The sequence below is a fragment of the Elephantulus edwardii genome, unplaced genomic scaffold (assembly GCF_000299155.1).
Source record: "Elephantulus edwardii isolate Elephantulus edwardi_28Jun2011 unplaced genomic scaffold, EleEdw1.0 scaffold00041, whole genome shotgun sequence".
In the NCBI taxonomy this organism is placed as follows: domain Eukaryota; kingdom Metazoa; phylum Chordata; class Mammalia; order Macroscelidea; family Macroscelididae; genus Elephantulus; species Elephantulus edwardii.
This window is the reverse complement of record NW_006399791.1, coordinates 2840116-2859793: the sequence shown is the minus strand read 5'-3', so window position 1 is coordinate 2859793 and position 19678 is coordinate 2840116. Positions and strand designations below refer to the sequence as shown.

The following is a 19678-nucleotide window of genomic DNA, read 5'->3' as shown; positions in this document are numbered from 1 at the left end:
TAGGAGAACAAATAAGTTTGTCCTGGAGAGGGTGAAGCCAGAGTGTTCCCTGGAGTCAAGGATTCTGAAGCTTCGTCTGACATATTTTGGGCATATTGCAAGGAGGGACTGGTCCTTGGAGAGGGACGTCATGTTTGGCAGAGTGGAGGGGTGGCGAAGGAGAGGAAGATCTTTGATGAGATGGATCGATTCTGTGACTGTAGCGGTGGGAATAAGTGTGTTTGTGATGGCTAGGTTGGCACAGGATAGAACAGAATTTAGAGCTCTTGTACATAGGGTCGCTGTGAGTCCCAAGCGACTCAGTGGCACATAACAACAACAACAACAGCATCAAAAATGGCAACCAGAATGGTGAAAATTCATCTCGTGTGCTTTGGACCTTTTATCAGAGGCCAGTTCCTGGAGAAGAATACCATACTTGGAAATATAGAGGGTCACCAAAAGAGATGGTTGAGGTCTTTGTGTGGCACAACCCTCAACGAGACGGGTTGACACAGAGACAACAACAGTTGGCTTAAGCAAAACCGATCGTGACCATGACACCAGAGCAGACAGAGTTTCATTCTGCTGTACACAGGAACACTGAGAACCAGAGCTGACCCACTGGCAACTAAAAACTTTTGATAGTAATGTCTACCTAATCAAATACCTAAAAATAGGTATTAACTCCCATTGATGGGACCACTGTCCAAATAAAATGCACAGATACACACACGTACATGTATATACCATGTTTGTAGTTTGGATAGACAGGGTCATTTCTCCCCGAACTGATTATAGATTAAGAGCGATTTTGATTCAGAACTCATTTGTGCTTCGAATATGACAAGTTGCTCGTAAAATGTTAAGGGCCACTGATCCGTAAGCAGCTCCACGCAAGAAAATGGGCAACCATTTCCCGTGTCGTTTACAGCCTGGAGATCCAGTGGGTTGGCAGCTCTCAGTCACTTCCTACTTAAAGACATTCTGAATGAGTGAGAGACTGAAAACCAAGACACTTTTGAAGAAGTCGAGAAAACTGAGTGTTCTTATGTATTGAAAATTAAGACTAATTTTAAAGATAAAGTAGTTCAGAATATGTAATATTGGCCCAGCCAACACTGTTCTGTGCCTGGAGTTACATGTATTGCTATGTTGTTGAATAAGTTCTAGTGGAGCTTCCAGATTAAGGAGGACTTTAAAAAAAAAGGCCTGGTGAGCTACTTCTAAAAATTATCCACTTAAAAATACATACATCATATATTGTTTTTGTTGTTGTATACCATAGCGTCAGAACTAACCCATACCTGACCCTCCAGCAGATTTTTAGAGGCAGTATATCACACAGGAGGAGATTGCCCTTCTTTATCCTGCAGATTAGCTGGTGAATTTGAATTGCATAGTTAGCAGTGTAATTCCTTACCGCTAAGCCACCAGAGATCACTATCCATAATGTATAGACAAACATGTTGGGGGGGGGGCGGTTAACCTAGTGGGTAAGGAGTTGACCTGCTGCAGGGTCAGTTCTGAGTTGGTCCCAACTCGATGGCCATGAATAAGTGGTGTGTGTGTGTGTGTGTGTGTGTGTGTGTGTGTGTGTAAAATAATAAAATACGTAGGACTTACTAAATAATAATCAAAACATGGCTGAATCTCACAGCATAATAGACCTAATTACAAAAAAAACACCAAAATATGTGCTTGAGTCTGTTAATGCAAAAGTTCACAATACATCCCACAAGGAAACAATTTCTTTTAAAGTGTGATGATGATGATGATGATACCAAGGATGGCAGTTATTTTCCTGGGGTAGGGAGGCAGAATGGGGGACTTTTGAGGACTGGCAGTGTCCTGTGTGCTGACTTCTGTGACATTGCACATTTTGTGATAAGTCATACAGATTAGTAGCTTTTTCTTTTGCGCACTGTTCTATATGACTGTTACACCTTACACTTGTATTTGTACAATATTGACTTTTTTTAGGGTGTTGTGGAAGAAAACTTTTTATTACATGTTTATTTTTCAGTTTCTACATATGTTTTCTAGAGAAATACAGAGACTAATTATCTTGAGGCCAGGAAACTGTTGGAGGGTTTTTTTGCATCCTGATCTCAAGGTACTAATAAATAATCTGATATGACAGGAAGCCATAGGAAATTGCCCTGACACACCCTCCCTCCTTTTTGGAACAGTAATGATAGGCCCTGTGGTGCCAGAATTTAAAGAGTCTTTGACCCTGAGGCACTTTCTAGGTGTGGCTAACAGAGATAGGCTTCCCCTGGATGGATTGGTTTTAATTAATGTCATAAGTGACTTCAGGCATTTGGAAGGCTAAAATGACCTGTAACTCATTTACCTTTATATTAAAGCTAGACAAAAGGACAGTGGCATAAATGTATTCTCTTATAGTCTTTATAGATTTGTAGTTGATTTTCTTGATTGTTCTAAGCTTATAAGAAAGAATGTTATCGCAAAAGAAAAAGGAGATAATTTTTTTCCAATTTCTTCTTAAGTGCTTTTCCTAAATTAGGCAGGGGTATTGAAAGATGGTTGCATAGATTACTTCATATGTTTAATGTAATATATTTTCAGATATCTGAGTACACGTCAAGTTTTATATTTATGGTATAAAAGCTTTTTAATCTTTAGTGCACTATGTCTTTAATATCCTGTTTAGTGTGATTATTTTTAAAATATATGGCATAATGGCTTAGAAAGCATGGATTCTATAGTTATACCTAGATTTTAATTCCATCAGCTCTGCTTTACTAATTTATGTGACTTAAGGAAATTACCTTTCTTAATCTTGATTTTTCTCATCTATAAAATGAAGGTGGTGTTAATACCTAATTAATAATTATTGAGGAGTAGTGATGTCAGTTTGAGGACTAGGGTGCGTGTGATTGGATGCTATGCATCCAAGACCTGGGCAATGAATAAGGATGACAGAAAAATAATTGATGCCTTTGAACCGTGTTGGAGAAGAGCACTGAACGTCCCATGGATGGCCAAGAGAATGAACAGATATGTCTTGGAGCTGTTGCAGCCAGAGTGCTCTTTGAAGGCAAGAATGATGAGGCTTTGCTTCACATACTTTGGACATATTGCAAGGAGGTACTATTATTCCTTGAAGAGACATTATGTTGGGAAGGGTAGAGGGTTGGCAAAGGAGAGGAAGACCTTCAACCGGGTAGATTGACAAGGTGACTGCTGCCGTGGGCTCTTGTGCGTCAGGAAGTGTGAGGATGGCACAGGACAGGACTGGGTTTAGATCTTTTGTTCATAGCGTCACTATGAGTCATACTCAACTCAGTGGCACCTAACAACAACCACATTAATACCTGCGACCCAACCGAATGCGGAAACTACAGAACAATTTCACTGATTTCACATGCAAGCAAGATTTTACTGAAGATTATCCAAAACCGACTGGAACAGCACATCAACAGAGAACTACCAGAAGTCCAGGCTGGTTTCAGAAGGGGTCGTGGTGCTAGAGATATTGTAGCTGATGTTAGATGGATCTTGACTGAAAGCAGGGAATACCAGAGGAATGTCTATCTGTGTTTCATTGACTATGCAAAGGCATTTGACTGTGTAGATCATAACAAACTGTGGCTGACTCTGAGAAGAATGGGAGTCCCAGAACATTTGATCGTTCTAATGTGAAACTTATACTTGGACCAGGAGGCAGTCATCAGAACAGAGCAAGGGAACACTGCATGGTTCAAAATTGGGAAGGGCGTACGCCAGGGATGCATCCTATCTCCATACCTTTTCAACCTATATGCAGAACAGATTATCCAGGAGGCTGGGCTCTATGAGGAGAAATGTGGGGTCAAGATTGGTGGACGATTTATCAACAATCTGCGTTATGCGGATGACAGAACCCTGCTTGCTGAAACTGAGGAGGACCTGAAGCGCCTGCTGCAGAGTGTCAAGGACTGCAGCCTACAATATGGATTGAGGCTCAATGTCAAGAAGACAAAGATTCTCACCACTGGACCAATTGGCAGCATCAGGATGGATGGTGAAGAGATTGAGATTGTACACAGCTTTAGTTTGTTTGGCTCCATAGTCAACCGTCTTGGCACCAGCAGCCAGGAAATTAAAAGGCACATTGCCATGGGAAAGTCTGCTGTTAGGGACCTCTCCAAAGTGCTGAAGAGCAGTGGTGTCTCTCTGGAGACGAAGGTGCGCCTGATACAGGCCATGGTCTTCACAATCACCTGTTATGCATCAGAGAGTTGGACAATGACCAAGGAGGATAGAAGGAGAATTGATGCCTTTGAGCTGTGGTGTTGGAGAAGAGTATTGAGAATACCATGGACTGCTAGGAAAACAAACAGATTTGTCCTGGAGAGGGTTAAACCGGGTGGCTCTTTGGAGGCAAGGATTCTGAGGCTCCGTCTAACTTACTTTGGACATGTTGTGAGGAGAGACCGGTCCTTGGAGAGGGACATCATGCTTGGGAGGGTAGAGGGATGGCGCAGGAGAGGAAGGCCCTCTATGAGGTGGATTGATTCAGTGACTGGGATAATTGCAATGGGAGTGTCAGAGACAGTGCGATTGGCACAGGACAGAGCGGAGTTTAGGGCTGTTGTACATAGGGTCGCTATGAGTCACAGGCGACTCGACGGCACATAACAACAACAACAAAGAGCAAAAACAGTTGATTCTAATTATTTAAAGAAGTGTTCTATAAAGTCAAAGCAAATGCAAAATAAATTCATTCTGGTCCATTGTCCCTAGGGAAAATGAAAATTCAGGCCTCATTTCCTCTGTGAGCCTCTGGTCACAGCAGTTTTATCGGTTGAAATACATAGCCTTATTTTATGTGGATTTTCTGTTGAAAGACACCATATTTAATATAAAGAGCTTTGGTAGTATTAGGTGGTGTTACTGACAGTTCAGAGGTTCAGATCTTCCAGGTGCCCAGTGGAAGAATGAGGAACAATCTCCTTCTCTAAAGATAAGTGTTGCTATGAGTCTTATGTGACTTGACAGCACTTAACAACAACAACAAAGATTTACAGCCTTGGAAACCTCTCCGAGTCAGAACCAACACATAGGTAGTGTTATTGATTGATTTTGTTCAGTTTAATATGAGTTCCTTGAGAGGCACGAGTGTTAAGCCCTAAACTATTTGCCAAAATATTGATGGTTTGAACTCACACTGAGACTCCTTGAAAGGCAAGCCTGGTGATCTGCTTCCGGAAGGTCATACAACCTTAGCCTATAGAGTGATTCTTCTAAGCACAGGCAGGGTAACCATGAGCAAGGATGACTGAACAGCTAATAACACCTCCTGTATGTTGTTGATTCCTAACATGGGACTCTCTTGGCCTGTTTGCATCCTGTAGTGCTCTGGTTTGCATTTTTTTGGTTCTTTTTTTGTTGGTGACATGCTGTTTAAAAGGACCCCCAAGAGCAATGCTGAAGTGCTGTTGAGTGGTCCCTTGTCCACAGACGCAGTAATATTCTTTAGGGAGAAAATAAGTGCCTTAGATATGCTGGGCAACAATGTACACAGCACTGAAGTAAGCTGATCTTTGAAAGCGAACCAATTCACTAGCAAAGCCGGAGCCTTTTTCTGAAGTAATTTTGCCTAACATTTTTCTTTTCTTCCATGCATTATGATCTATTCAGGCTTTATATGTCTTCTTACATAAATTTGGATAACATTATTTTTAGAAAATCATCCATTTATTGAGCTTTCAGATGTATCCCAAAGTCTGAAATCAGACAGAGCAGATCTCTGCCCCACACCGACCATATGTAGAAAACAGAAATAAATCCAAAATCAGAATTTCAAACGTTGATATTTTCAATAATCCATCCCCTTTTTACTATTTCCCAAGAAAATGCATTGTACCTCAACCCCAAAATGTCATACTCTGTGTGTGAATGTGACATACTTTCATTATACATATGTCCATCTGCATTACTAATATTAGATATAGACCAGATCAGAGTTTTAGTGTTACCTGGGAATGAGGTTGACAGAAAAAAGAGGAAGGGAAGGATTGCATGGTTTCATTGTCGTCAGAATAAATCCATGCCAGTTTTCTAGATTTACCATCTGTGAATGAATTTATAATTTGTTTAAGAAGAAAGCCCATGGCCAGCATGAAATTGTACTTGACATCTTTTGGGTTAGAGGGCTTTCTGAACTTGATAGATATTGATAGATTGAGGCTCAAGACCTGTGCTGGCCAATACATTACTTATAAGCCACATGTGGTTGTTTAAAATCAAGTTAATTTAAATTCAGTAAAATGAAAAATCCCATTTCTTAAGTCACTAGTCATATTTCAAATGCTGGGACCACAGGTGGCTATTTAAATTTCATTAAAATGAACTCAAACTGGAAATTCAATTTCTTAGTTGCACTAGCCACATTGCACGTATTCAGTATCACATTTTGGTGCAGATAGTGAATATTTCTGCCATTCCAGGAAGTTCTTTTGCAAATTACTCCTTGTAGACAAACTGGATCATGTTAATCCTCGTGGTGAACCTCATATCAAAGCCAAACAGGCTGAGAGGCTTAGACTATCTGTCCTGAGGTTCTTTTATTCTCCTGTCTAGAGCAAGAATCAACTGAGTTTTTATTTTCAGAACTCTTAAATGAGTAAATAATTTATGTATCTAATCCTATTGAAAGATTTATTTTCTACTCAAAACTTCATCTAAATAGGTGATTCAAAAATAAATACAGAGATATTGAGAATGAACCAAACAGTTCCATTCCAGTATATGCAGAGAACTCCCCTGGAGGAGTATTCCCATGTTGTTGTTGTTATTGTTACATGCTGTGGAGTCAGTACCAGTTCATCGGGGACCCTCCAGCAAGTCTTTGGAGATGTAAGTCTCATGTGAGACAATTGCCCATCTTTCCACGGAGCAGCTGGTAGATCAGACCTCCTGTCTGTGAGTTGCCAGTGCAGCTCTGTACCACTTGGCCAGCAGGGCACTGCATGTTCCCATGAGAGATAGTCCTTGAAATCTGACATGAAAGCAGAATTTAAATTTTAATATAATGTCATTTTGTAGATTTCTTATTGTAAAATAAAGTCACTATGTTTCTCTGCTTTCTTAGACTCTTCATGGCATGTTTCTACAGAAGAGCTTTGATACCATTTTGATTATAACTTTATGTTCTTTGTCTTGATTTGTTTATAGGTTTGCGAAGATTCAAATCAGTGTATCTGAGCCCATTATTCCATTCAGAGAAACGATCACAAAGCCTCCAAAAGTTGACATGGTCAATGAAGAAATAGGCAGACAGCAAAAAGTTGCCGTCATACACCAAACAAAAGAGGATCAGAGCAAACTCCCAGAAGGAATCCAGGTTGACGCTGATGGGCTGATCACCATGACGACACCTAATAAACTCGCCACACTCAGTGTTCGCGCCATGCCTCTGCCAGAAGAGGTCACTCAGATTCTGGAAGACAATAGTGATTTGATTCGTTCTATGGAGCAGTTGACATCCTCTTTGAATGAAGGCAGAAATGCTCAGGTAATTCCCCAGAAGACCCAAGAGAAAATTCAGGAATTCAAAGGAAAACTAGAGCAACACCTAACAGGGAGAAAATGGAGGAACATTGTTGACCAGATCTGGTCATTTGGCCCAAGAAAATGTGGGCCCAACATACTAGTCATCAGAAGTGAAGATTTTCAGCATCCAGTGTGGCCAGGCCCAGTCAACAAAGCTTCAAGAGAAGCTTCTAAGTACCGAGATTTGAGCAACAGCATAGTCAGTGGCTTCCAGCTCGCAACCCTCTCCGGCCCCATGTGTGAGGAGCCTCTCATGGGTGTCTGTTTTGTTCTGGAAAAATGGGACTTAGCTAAATTTGAAGAACAAGGAGCAAGTGAGAAGCAGGATGAGCAAAATGACCTGGTAAAAGAAGGACAGAGGGACTTTGCGCGTTATAGTGGAGGTGAAGGCCAAGAGCTACACGATGGCAGCTTTGAGCCTTTTGAGAAGAGAACTGCTCAGAAAGGAGAGGCTTCCCTCAGTGACTGCTATGGACCCTTCTCAGGACAGCTGATTGCCACCATGAAAGAAGCCTGCCGCTACGCACTTCAGGTGAAACCTCAGCGCCTGATGGCGGCCATGTACACGTGTGACATCATGGCCACTGGTGATGTTCTTGGTAAGGAAGGGAGGAAGGGGAAAGCTACTGAGAAACGTCTGCTCTCAGTGTAGCGTTCTATCACAAAAACTGAACCCACTGCATGTTTTCTTAGAAGATGTAGTCTCATTTAGTGAGGAACTAACATCTTAAAAGTGATGGATTTTAATTATTAAAATCTTGGGTGTGAAAAACTTATAGTACTAAAGATTTTCTTCCACAATTGGAAGGAATATCTTTTGTCTGGCAAATGAAGTTGAAGCTACCTCTTTAACAAATATAAGGGGGCTCTACTGGCTTAGTGATAAGGAGTTGTGCTGCCAGCGCAATGGCACACAGTTCAAATCCACCAGCTGCTCCACAGGAGGAAGATAGGCATTCCCCTGCCCTGAGATTTACTGCCTTTGGAAACCTGCCAGAGGGTCAGCTATGGGTTGGTCCTGACTCGATCGTCCATAACAGCAACAACAGACTCATACTTAACAGATAAATGTTACCATCCAAACTTATGTGCCAGTTTTTCCTCAAGTGGATAACCTGGTCAGCTTAGGTTAACTAGAGTTGTTCACAAAATGATCAGAGTGAGACGCCATTCTTGTATTCCTAACACAAAAAGCCTTTGGTGAATTCTCAGTCCCTTCTGAAAAACAACATTATTTGAGGCTATAAATGTTTCTGTTCTATCAAATCCCACTCCCAACCCCACCCCTTTTTTCCTTTGTGGCAAGTCGCACTGTCTTTGGCATCACAGGAGACATGGGGCTTTATTTGTCTTTAGGCAGATGCTACTGGCCTAGTCTGTAGGGGGTTATGCTTCTAACTCACAGGTGGGCAGTTCAAATCCACCATCTGCTTCTTGAAGAAAAAAATGGGTAATCTGTGCTATTTACTGCCTCTAAAAGCCCTCGGAAGGGTCAGCTGTCAGTTCTGACTCAACAGCAACAAGTCTGAGTTTTGAGTTGACTTCACTGAGAATTCTTTTCCTCACCCATGAAAAGGAGCATTAAGTCATAAGTTTGTTGTTGTTGTTGTTGTTGTTATGTGCCGTCGAGTCGCTTGCGACTCATAGCGACCCTGTGTACAACAGCCCTAAACTCTGCTCTGTCCTGTGCCAGTCACGCTGTCTCTGACACTCCCATCGCGATTACCCCAGTCACTGAATCAGTCCACCTCATAGAGGGCCTTCCCCTCCTGCGCCATCCCTGAGAATACAGACATAGTGTCTAGAAAGAACAGTGCCTGGCACCCAATAGCTCCATTAGCCTCTTGAGATCACGGAAGTGTTTCCAAGATGAAGAGGGCAGAAAGGGGGAGTTAGTGCTGAATGAGGAAGTGAGAAAAATCATTAGGTTTCTTCTAAGCCTAAGGCCCTTCAAGCCAGTCTTTGGTTGTTTAGCAGAATGTTAATTTAGTAAACTCTCTTGCTGGATTAATTCCCAACATCAAAAATCCAAGCCTTTTCCCCTTCCATTTTCTTCCCCCAAAAGAAATTTATTACATCCCAGTAATGTCCTGTGAGACAAATTCATCATTTCCTGGTAGCATTTTTTTAAAAACACAAGGAGGTATTAAACAAAATTGCATCTTACAACTTCTGAATGCTGGTGTAAAATCATTGTATATTGTCAATTGAATTTCCAAATAAGATAGCTATGTATGATACACAGTGTTTCACAACCTTGTGTTAATATTATTATTATTAACATCTTAAAGAATCCACATATCATCTGGAGAGCATCTGTCTAGACGATTCCCAGATGTTATCCTTGATACTCATCAAGAACGTCCTTAATTTAAGAAGGCAGAGTTGGGACTGGAATCCAGGAATCTGATTGCTTAGAAATCCTTAGAGGATTTCTCCGAGCTCATCGTTTACCTTTGCCTCCCTGATGAATGCTTAGAGTACCTTTATATGAATACTTCAGTGATAGGTAGCTTGCTCCTGTGATTAGACCACTTCTTCCCTATATTAAATAAAAAGTCTTATCCAGACAGGTTCCAACCACTATGTGTTCCTCTTCTGTATAGTATCATTGATTTATATGAGGACAGCATTTGTTCTCTAGTTTTATATTCTAAAGAAAACTCACCAGAGCTGAGCCATTAGCTAGTTCTCAAGTGATGTAATTTTCATATCCTCTCACTGTCTGGGATGCTGTCCTTTGGACACATTTTATTTGGTTGGCATCCCCCTTAAATAAAACAATCCTATTTGAACATAGCACCTCCAGCCAGTACAGAACGCAGACATACTATCACCCCCACACGAGATCTTTTAATGCAGTTCAACAGTTGGGTTTTACCATTTTCTCATGTGGGTAGTCAAGAGTTACCTCATTTTATATAAAAAAAATGTATATGTATATTCCCACTCTGTCCCCAGAAAGCAGAATCCACATTTTTAGTAACTGATAAAACAGTGGAATTATATAGTACCACCAATACCCATATTGGAGGAGGCCTTGCAGCCGAGTAGGTAAAAGTAGACAGTTCAAACCCTCTAGCTGCTCTGCTAGAGAAAGAGGCATTCTCCTCCCATGCAGTTACTGCCTCTGAAAACCCACCAGGGGGTCAGCTATGGTCCGTTCCAAAGAGACTGCAGTGAGTTTAGAGAGAATGCCTATATTTACATAGAAGTAAAATGGGTATGTGTAATTTCTTTCTTACATTATACAAGTGCAATACACACAATAAGCACAACAATAGTAAAGTTAATTTTGGGGTTTTATTTTTTATTTGTGTGTGTGCGCACACATGCATGCATTCTGTCAAATCAGATCCGACTGGCACAGGAGGAGATTGCCCCTTCTTATCCAGTGGAACATCTGGTGTATGCGAACCATGCACTTTTGGGGTTGCAGTGCAGCTTCTTGCCAATAGGCCACCAGAGCTCCCACTGGTGGGGGGGTTGGGGTTTCAATGGGAAGAGAAAGAAGTCACAATATAATCATCTTACTACATGGACTTTGATTTCCTCATTTGTGCTATTTTTGTTTGATATGAAAGCAATTCAGCAAACAGTAAATCATATTTTGATAAGATGAATGTCTTTTATGTACAACTCATTCTCTTATCGGCTTAACACTCATATTGGAAAAAGGAAAAAAATTCAAGTTAATATGAGTTTGTGTAAATAAGATCATATCTTGAAAGGTTTTTCTCGTAGTTCTGGAAATAGGAACTTATATTGATTTTAGAGAGATAGAGAGACATGCTCTGGTGGCATAGTCTGCAGGGAGTTGCACTGCTAACCCAAAAACCCTCTCACTGACAGTTCAGATCCACCAGAAGCTAGCTCTGCGCTTCAGAAATGTTAGGCAGTCAGCTATGAGTCAATTCCAACTCCAAAGCAATGAGGATGTATGTGTGTGTATTCATGTTCATATTCTCTGGTTTCTCCCTTCTCCCACCCCTCACCTGAAAAATTCCCTTCTCAGTGGGATTAATTAGCCACTAGAATCACTTTGTATTTTTAATTCATTGTCATGTGAATTGTAAATTGTCCCTTTATTGTTTCTAACTGTTGCCCTTTTAAATTCTTTTCTTTTCCTTTTCTAAACTTTGGCAATAACCTTACATTTCATAAATACCTGTTTTCATTAGACTGTGTTGAAGTTTTAAGGAGCCCTTCTGGGACAGTGGTTAAGTGGTTGGCTGCTAACTAGAAGATTGGCAGTTCAAACTCACAGTCACATCACAGGAGAAAAGACCTGGCAATCCCACTGAATTACACTGAAGACCCCAGTTAAGAAACTCTGTGAGATAGCTTTACTCTTTTAAGATAGTTATGAGTTGGAATTGATTCAAAGGTAGTTAATAATTTAGCAGCAGTTAAAATGATGGATAATGTGTTTTGTATTGGAGTGCTAACCTAAAGGTCGGAGATTACAGTTGACCAGGAGGAAGATGGGAAGTCTCCTCCCATAAAGATTTATCACCTCAGAAACTCAATTAAGGGCCACCAGGAGTCAGAAGCCACTGGTGACAGTGGGGTTTGAGTGTATAGTTGGTATAGTTCTTTCTTCAATATATACATGTTACAACATATATGCCCTATAAGGAAATTCCCCAATAAGTTTCATTCACTGTTTACTTTTCTTTTCTTTTTTTTATTAAATTTTATTAGTTTCAATGAACACTCACAGGGATTCTGGGCTTTCACTCCTTCATTGCCGCACCATTCTCTCCACCCTCCTCCCCAGTTTGTTGTCCAATTGCCACAGTGCTTGTCAAAGTCAGTTCTGATTAATCTCCTTTGTCGGTGTGTCCTTTGCCATTCCCTATCACTCCTCCCTGAGAGAGACTTCACCCTGATTCATAAGGAAAAGGGGATAGCGTATTCTCTTAGCTACTTCCTGCTGAAAAGGGACGCTGTGGGTTTCAGGGTGAAGATCTTCTCTCACTACTCTAAAGGGCCCCTTTGGCAGTAGGAAACACATAGACTATTATGGAGATTGATTTTGGAATTTAGATGCACTCTTATTGATTGTGCTTGGCCGTACATGTTCATATCCTTGAAGATGTATCATGGGGGTGTTGCAACCTAGAAGACACAAATTTGAGTAAAAAGTTATAAGTACATGAGTCAAAAATTATGGAAAAGTAAAAGAAAAGATTCTTTCATTGTTTTACAAACCCTCCCCCAGGTCCCCTCCACCATGTAGCCCTCGCTCTAGACTCCTGTGATGACAGAAATACCTAGTTTACTTTTAAAGTTAAAAATGTTTTATTTCATACTTCGTTGTTTTTTACATTTCATAATTCAAGGCAGTAGATTAGAGAGAGAAGAGAGAGAGAGCTGTAATGTGCCAGAATTGCATCAAGCCTGATTCTTGCTTTGAAGGAGTTCTAGTGAACTTAATTATAAGGAGCTTTGCTGCCAACCCAGAGACCCATGGTTCGAATCAACCAGCTGCTTTGCAAGGGAAAGATGGAAGATCTCCTCCTGTGTGATTTGCAATCTTTGAAAACCCCCTGGAGGGTCAGCTGTCGTTCGGTTCAGACTCAGCAGCTCCTAATAATAGTAACTTGCTTTGAGAGATAAGTTGACAAAATTTAATTATCAAAAATCAAGGGGAAATAAAATGTGGTTAACTTAAGTTAAATGAACAAATGGTTTTTTGTTTTGTTTTTTAAAAAAATGGGACTAAGCAGATTTAAAACAGGGAAAGTCTCTTGGAAGTCATAGTACTTTGAAATGGGCATTCATAGATGGACTGATTTTGAGTTGAACAACCTTAAATTCGCTTTCTTTGAGAAGCAGTACACTGAAGACTTCTGTGAAGCTTAAACTCATTTCTAGTTAATGTTATGTGAACTGCTTGCTGGTCAGTATTGTGTATCTAAACCTAGAGACTTAGTTGGTTGAAGCTGATTGTAGAAAATGGTGTTGTGTGTGGTGTACTGTCAAGTCCGAGCTGACCCATAGCTGACCCTCCAGCGTGTTTTCAGGTGCTATTTATTGCGTGGGAGGAGAACCTTGCATTTATCCATGCTGAATTGTGTCTTGATAGATTTGAGTCCTTGTCTAGTTTTCCTGATTCTGTTATTTATTGTTCTCTCAGCTTCATGTCAACTTTGGATTTAGTCATCATGCCTTTTGAATCAACTAGGTTGTAATAAAGACAGAATATTGTGAGCTAGAGCGTTCAGGAGCTTTTGCCAGGTGTGAGTGGGGTCCACTTGCTAGCATCTATTTCCTGTGAGCTTTTAATGGAATTCATCTATATAATAACACCCAACCCACTTTCTCCGTTACAGTCAGAGCATACTTAACCTCCTATTTGGTTAAAGCCCATCTGCATCCTGTCAGCCACATTTGCTTAATTTAGTAGCCTGCTAACTCTGTAAGAAACGGAAAAGAGGTTCCTGTGACCTGGTTTATGAGAATCAAACCCAAATTGTTTGCAACCTGCCAATATCTGTGTCTCTCTTTTTCCATGTGTTTGTGTGCGAGTGTTCAATTGAAGTTACTGCACAAATGTAAGCAATAATAACAGAATTTAACAAGCTGGGGGTGGGGGATCTTCCTCTTTACAACTATTTCTTTTATTCTCTTCTTTTATAATCCTTATAGATAATTATGCAATTTGTACAGCTGTAACTTTGCATTAGAAGCAATTTAATATTCTGCTTTTTGCATTTACGGTTCATTTTATGAGCTTTCTTCCATTTGGCTATGTAGTGTTCATAATTTTCCTCTGAAGGTCGCTGATAATATGCTGTAAACTTACTGTACTGTAATTTACTTACCCATTATCCCCAAATTTGAAATTTACATTATTTTCAGTTTGTTTATTATTAGAGAAATGATTGCTGTGAGTGGCTAGCTCTTTTTCTAAAGTTTAAAAAGAAAACCAGAACAAACCAAAAATACCCCACAGAACTGTAATTGTCAAAACTTCCACTTTTAAAGATTGCAGAATCTAAGATCAGTCTTACCACCTATCATAAATAAGATGTATAGATAAGACTCTGATGGCATAAAGGTATAATCAGAGAGTGAAGAGATTATTTTCAGTTGAAGGCATTAGAGAATTTTATGGCCTGGGTTGTTTTTTAGTAGGCCTTGAAGGATGAAAAAGATTTGTGTGTAGACTTGAAAGACTTGAGTTCAGAGTCTTGAAACCTCTGGTGTGCACTATGGCAGTGAGTGGTTGACCTTGGCTAACAGGCTGTACAGTGATCATAACAGGAGCTGAAGTACTTGGTCACTGCCAGGTCAGAGAAGCCTAGAATGCTAGTGAACACATGTCAAGTCGGCCTCCAGTGGAAACTATCTTAATGGGATTGATCTTGTTGCTAGTTTATCTCTTGACAAAAGCCTCTTTGTGGGCCTTGTATATAGTAGGGCACACAATGTTTCTTTTAGTATTTTTTTCTTTTTTATTTGGGTGAAGGTTTGTTTGCAAATCATGCCACGTTTTTGTACAAGAGTGATGTTTCTTTTAGTGGTAAACAAGTGTAGCATGGTGGAAGATACCCAGGTGAAGGAATGTGGAGTGTTTTCATCAGGACTACGTGATCATAAGTCCTCCTTTTATGTCTGTGTGACATCTCAGTGGCCCTGTGCTGGGGTCTCTAAATGTATCTAGTCAGTGGACACCCCTGCAATGAGAGTCAAGTGTGTTTGAACAGTTTTCTTGGCACTGTTTTTCTTTGGTGATTGTCAGTATCCACAGTTTTAAGATGTAGTTCTGTTGTTGTTAGGTGCTGTCAAGTCATGTAGAACTCATTGTGGCAGCTTGGTAGTTCTTGTGGGATTAAAATTGGTCAGGATATACCTCTTCTGGGATTAAAATTGATTGACTCAATTCCACTATTAATTACATTTCTCTCCTACTGTGATTGATCCAAGGCAACTGGCTTGACCCAGGACAAGAGATGGTCCCAAGCCCTGAAACATTAGTCAGGTCCTCCCATTCCTGCTCAGTTTGCCCCTGTTTCCTCCTTCTCTTTGTCTGGTTATTTTGTCTGTATTCACTCTCATAAGCCACTTTAAACTTTTCTTAGAATGAGTAGCAACCAAATAAAGATTAATAACTCATATGTGTCTGCTGTGTTGGTAGGGTAGCTCTAATGGCATGCACTAAGAACCCAAAGGCCTGGTAATTTGAATCTGCCTTTGATTATGCAGGAGAAAGATGGATAATCCCTCCTGTGTAATTTACAGTCTCCAAAAAACCACTGGAGGATCAGCTAAGAGTCAATTTTGATGGCAGTGAGTTGCTTATTTATCTCAGACAAGCCTACCAAAGATTTCTTGTCATCAGGGTGATTGCCCTGCTTTTGCATAGTTTTTCCAGCTGTACCTAAAGTACAGTTTTCAGTTCTGGGCACCATATGCCTAGAAAATGTAAATAAATCAGAATGATTAAAATGGAAGAGTAACCAGGATGGGGCAGGAAACCTGGGCCATGTTATAGAAAGATTGGAGATATTTAGCCTGGAAATGGGAAACTCTGGTGACTTAGTGGTGAGGAATTGTGCTGCCAACTCAAAGGAACGTGGTTCTGATCCTCCAGCTGCTGCGCTGGAGGAAAGATAGGTGATCTTCTCCTATACAATTTACTACTTTGAAAACCCGCTGAAGGATCAGCTGTGGGTTGTTCTGACTCGATGGTACAGAACAAAACAAAGAGAAGACAAGATAGCCATTGTCTAGCAGTTAAAAAGGTCTATAGAAGTATGATTAAACTTGTTCCATATGATGGAAACCTAGGACTTGTGATTCAAAATGAGGGGAACAGCTGTGGGGTATAGAATTACCTACCAGTTAAGGCTGTCCAGAGATGGACTGAGCTTCCCAAGGAGAAAGTTTTGAAAGCATTCAGATTTTAAAAGACTACTTGGCACCATAGTTGGGGTCAATCTTGATCCTGTTTCTCTGAAATTTCTAGTAGGAATAACAAGGAGAACAGTGTTTGATTGGAATTGGGAGAATGGAGTTGCCTTTTGTAGAAGGCAATGAATTCTGAGGAAGTGTTGAATTTAAAAGGATGTTGGATTCCATGGTGGAGATTCCCCAACAGTCCTTGTAATATGTGAGGGGTCAGGTGAGAAGCCTGGCCTACATAGAGTCTCTGAAGCCTCAGGCATAAAATCAGCATTAAATCCAACAAGTGATGAGGGAATATGCTCTTTGAAGGGGGAATTTGTTCACAAGAGAGTATGAAACCCCAAAGCATTGAAGGGTTATTGAAATAAATGGAATGGCAATCGGGAGAACAATAGAAGTGTTAGGAGGGTGAATCTGATAACAGAAAGATTTGGTTGCAGAGGTGTTAATCCATCGATAAATCACAGAGAACAGGAATTGAGAAAAAAAGGCATTTTAGCTGGTATTTGCTGTTAGGTACCGTCAAGTTCACTAGGGCCTCACAGGCTTCGAGCAAGGGCTTCGAGCAACACGTGTTAGCCTTGCCCTGTCCTGTGCCATCCTCAGCATCTCTGACGTGCTCAAGCCCGCCGTTAAAGTCACTGTGGAAGTCTATCCTGCCGAGGGCCTGTCTCTTTGAGTCCCTCTTTCCCATCATGTTAGATTGGCACATGAACATTACTCTTGAAACTGCAGTGCAACACTTTGAGTAAAGCCCAGATGTTAAAGGAAGCCCTTCATGAAGAAATGATAACCCACCTGCTTAAGAATTGTAGGGGAGAAAGGAAAGAATAAGTAGCTAACGGGCAGTTCGCTTTGGGATTTTTTTTTTAAAAATTTTTTTTTTTAAGACCTGCAATACAGTAATGTTCTACTATTTGTTTCCTTTTCTCTTTCCAAATAACCTCCACCAGGGGGAAATCTGAGTCAGAGAGAAGAGTTTGGGAGTCAGTTTTGCTCTATGCCTCATTTCCTAGTTGAACAATAAGGTACGTCTCCTACACTCCAGACTCCTTGCGTGGCCACTTAGGAAGGCAGGCCTGCAAGTCTTTGTAGAGGTCAAAGGAGACTTTAACCCTGCTTAACCTGTAATGTTATTTAAAGATAGTATATTCATGTCACTTAATTAAACATTACTGTTTTAATGACAGACTAAAGAGGAGGCTTTCAGGACAGTGTGTTAGCTGTTGCACGTTTTCCACAGTCATCTGGTTTTTAGTTCATCACAGTTGTTTGCAGAGTCTGCTCTGCTTGCTGAGCGAAAGGATATTTGAGCACCCAGAGGCCTCATACAGAACTCCAGTTAGAGGCATTCCCCTTCTGGGGGTAAGGCAGACTTAGACCTAAAGAAGAATTAGAAGTGTCAGCCAGGAGAACTTGCGCAGTTTCTTGTGGTATGGCAGTAGGAATTGTTAGCAGACGTTAAAGATTCCAAAGAGTATCATCTTCCAGGGAAACAAACTTTTCACATTCGTGCCACTTATATAATCGGTTCAAGAAAAAATATGAGCAAGAGTTTATGTTTGTGTGGTTTTTATTTTTAGTATAAAAGTGTTTTGCCAGCTGCTTGCTTACTAAAGCCACATAACTTACCTCTTCATCATCATGTTGATAGTTGTCTTGCAGTTACATAAGTGTGTCCAAGCACAGTCACACTCCACTCATTAGATTTCATATCAAAAGACAGGTTCATACATGAAACTGTGTTGGAAGAGTCTCATATGTCTCATGTCTTATTGTAGAGATTGTTTGGGTAATAGACTTTAGGGTGATTTCATTTTTATGTCTTAGTTTAATTTTCTATTGTTACTGTGCTTTACTCTATGTAAGAAACTAGTGAGAAGAAAATTGCTCATTAATGGATTGTTACAAGGTGTACAAGCCCATATGTAACTCAAAACGTAACTGGTCGATGAACTGACAAATTTATGAATCCGCAGGTCGAGTCTATGCTGTCTTGTCAAAGAGAGAAGGCCGAGTGCTTCAGGAAGAAATGAAGGAAGGGACAGACATGTTCATCATCAAAGCTGTGCTTCCCGTGGCTGAAAGCTTTGGCTTCGCTGATGAAATCAGGAAACGGACGAGTGGCCTGGCCAGCCCGCAGCTGGTATTCAGCCATTGGGAGGTAAGTCCCCATCCCTGTTCCTTCCTTCTCAGCTCAGGATGTGCTTCCTACCGACGAGGCCGAGACAAACAGAACGCACCATCTCTTTGAATTGCCTTTGACTTTGTTCATTCAGATGGACAGGAAAAGACAAAGAGTCTACTTTATTTAAATTCTATAATGAATAGGTTGTATGTGGCATGTTACAACACAAGTATACATGTTCACTCTGTTTTTATTTGATGCAAATTTTGCTAAGACAGAAACTTTTAGCCCCTTTCCCCCCCCCATTTAAAGACATATTTTAGATTTTCAAAGAAAAATTGTACACCCTTTTAAAGTGAAACTTAAAGGAACTTTCTCCTAGAAAAAATATTTTCAGCATTTTGTTGTTATTATATACCACTGAGTCAGAACTGACACAGAGCTCACTCTCCAGCGTGTTTTCAGAGGCAGTAAATAAAACAGGAGGAGAGTGTACATCCTTCCCTGTGGATTAGCTATCGGGTTCTAACCATGAACCTTTGCATTGGCAGCACAGTTCCTTACCACAAAGCCGCCAGAACTCCCTTTACACATTTCTAGGAGAAGAATTATACTTCTTGCAAATGGCAAGTTTAAATGATCATTTAGTCTATATGTTTCAGTGTCCAAACTGGAAATTCACTATTTCTCTTGCTGCTTAGTGTTGTGGAATAAGTTGCCTCATATATACCAGACACTCCGTATTTACTGTGGGCAAAATATATAAAAAAATAAAGCTTATCTATGCATCAGAAAGCTGGACAGCGACTAGGAATGATAGAAGGAGAACTGATATCTTTGTGCAGTGATGCTAGAGAAGAGTATTAAATAAACCATGGACTGCTAGAAGAACAAACAGGTTTACCCTGAAGAGGGTGAAACCAAGCTGCTCCTTGGAGGCAAGGCTTCTGAATCTTCATCTGACATACTTTGGACGTGTTGCAAGGTGGGATCAGTCCTTGAAGAGGGACGTCAGAGACAATAAGATTGGCATACGATAGAGCAGGATTTAGGGCTATTGTACATAGGGTCGCAGGTGACTCGACGGCACAT

General features: G+C 40.6%; 1 protein-coding gene across 2 annotated transcripts in view; it reads left to right on the top strand.

Annotated features, from left to right (window-relative positions):
* EFTUD1 (elongation factor Tu GTP binding domain containing 1) overlaps window positions 1-19678 on the top strand; it is a 231874-nt gene that overhangs the window by 193571 nt on the left and 18625 nt on the right. For both annotated transcript variants that reach the window (XM_006885125.1, XM_006885124.1), the window contains 2 exons: window positions 7165-8141; window positions 18438-18622. In XM_006885125.1, the coding sequence (XP_006885187.1) occupies window positions 7165-8141; window positions 18438-18622 (1162 nt within the window). The remainder of the gene's footprint in view (window positions 1-7164; window positions 8142-18437; window positions 18623-19678) is intronic.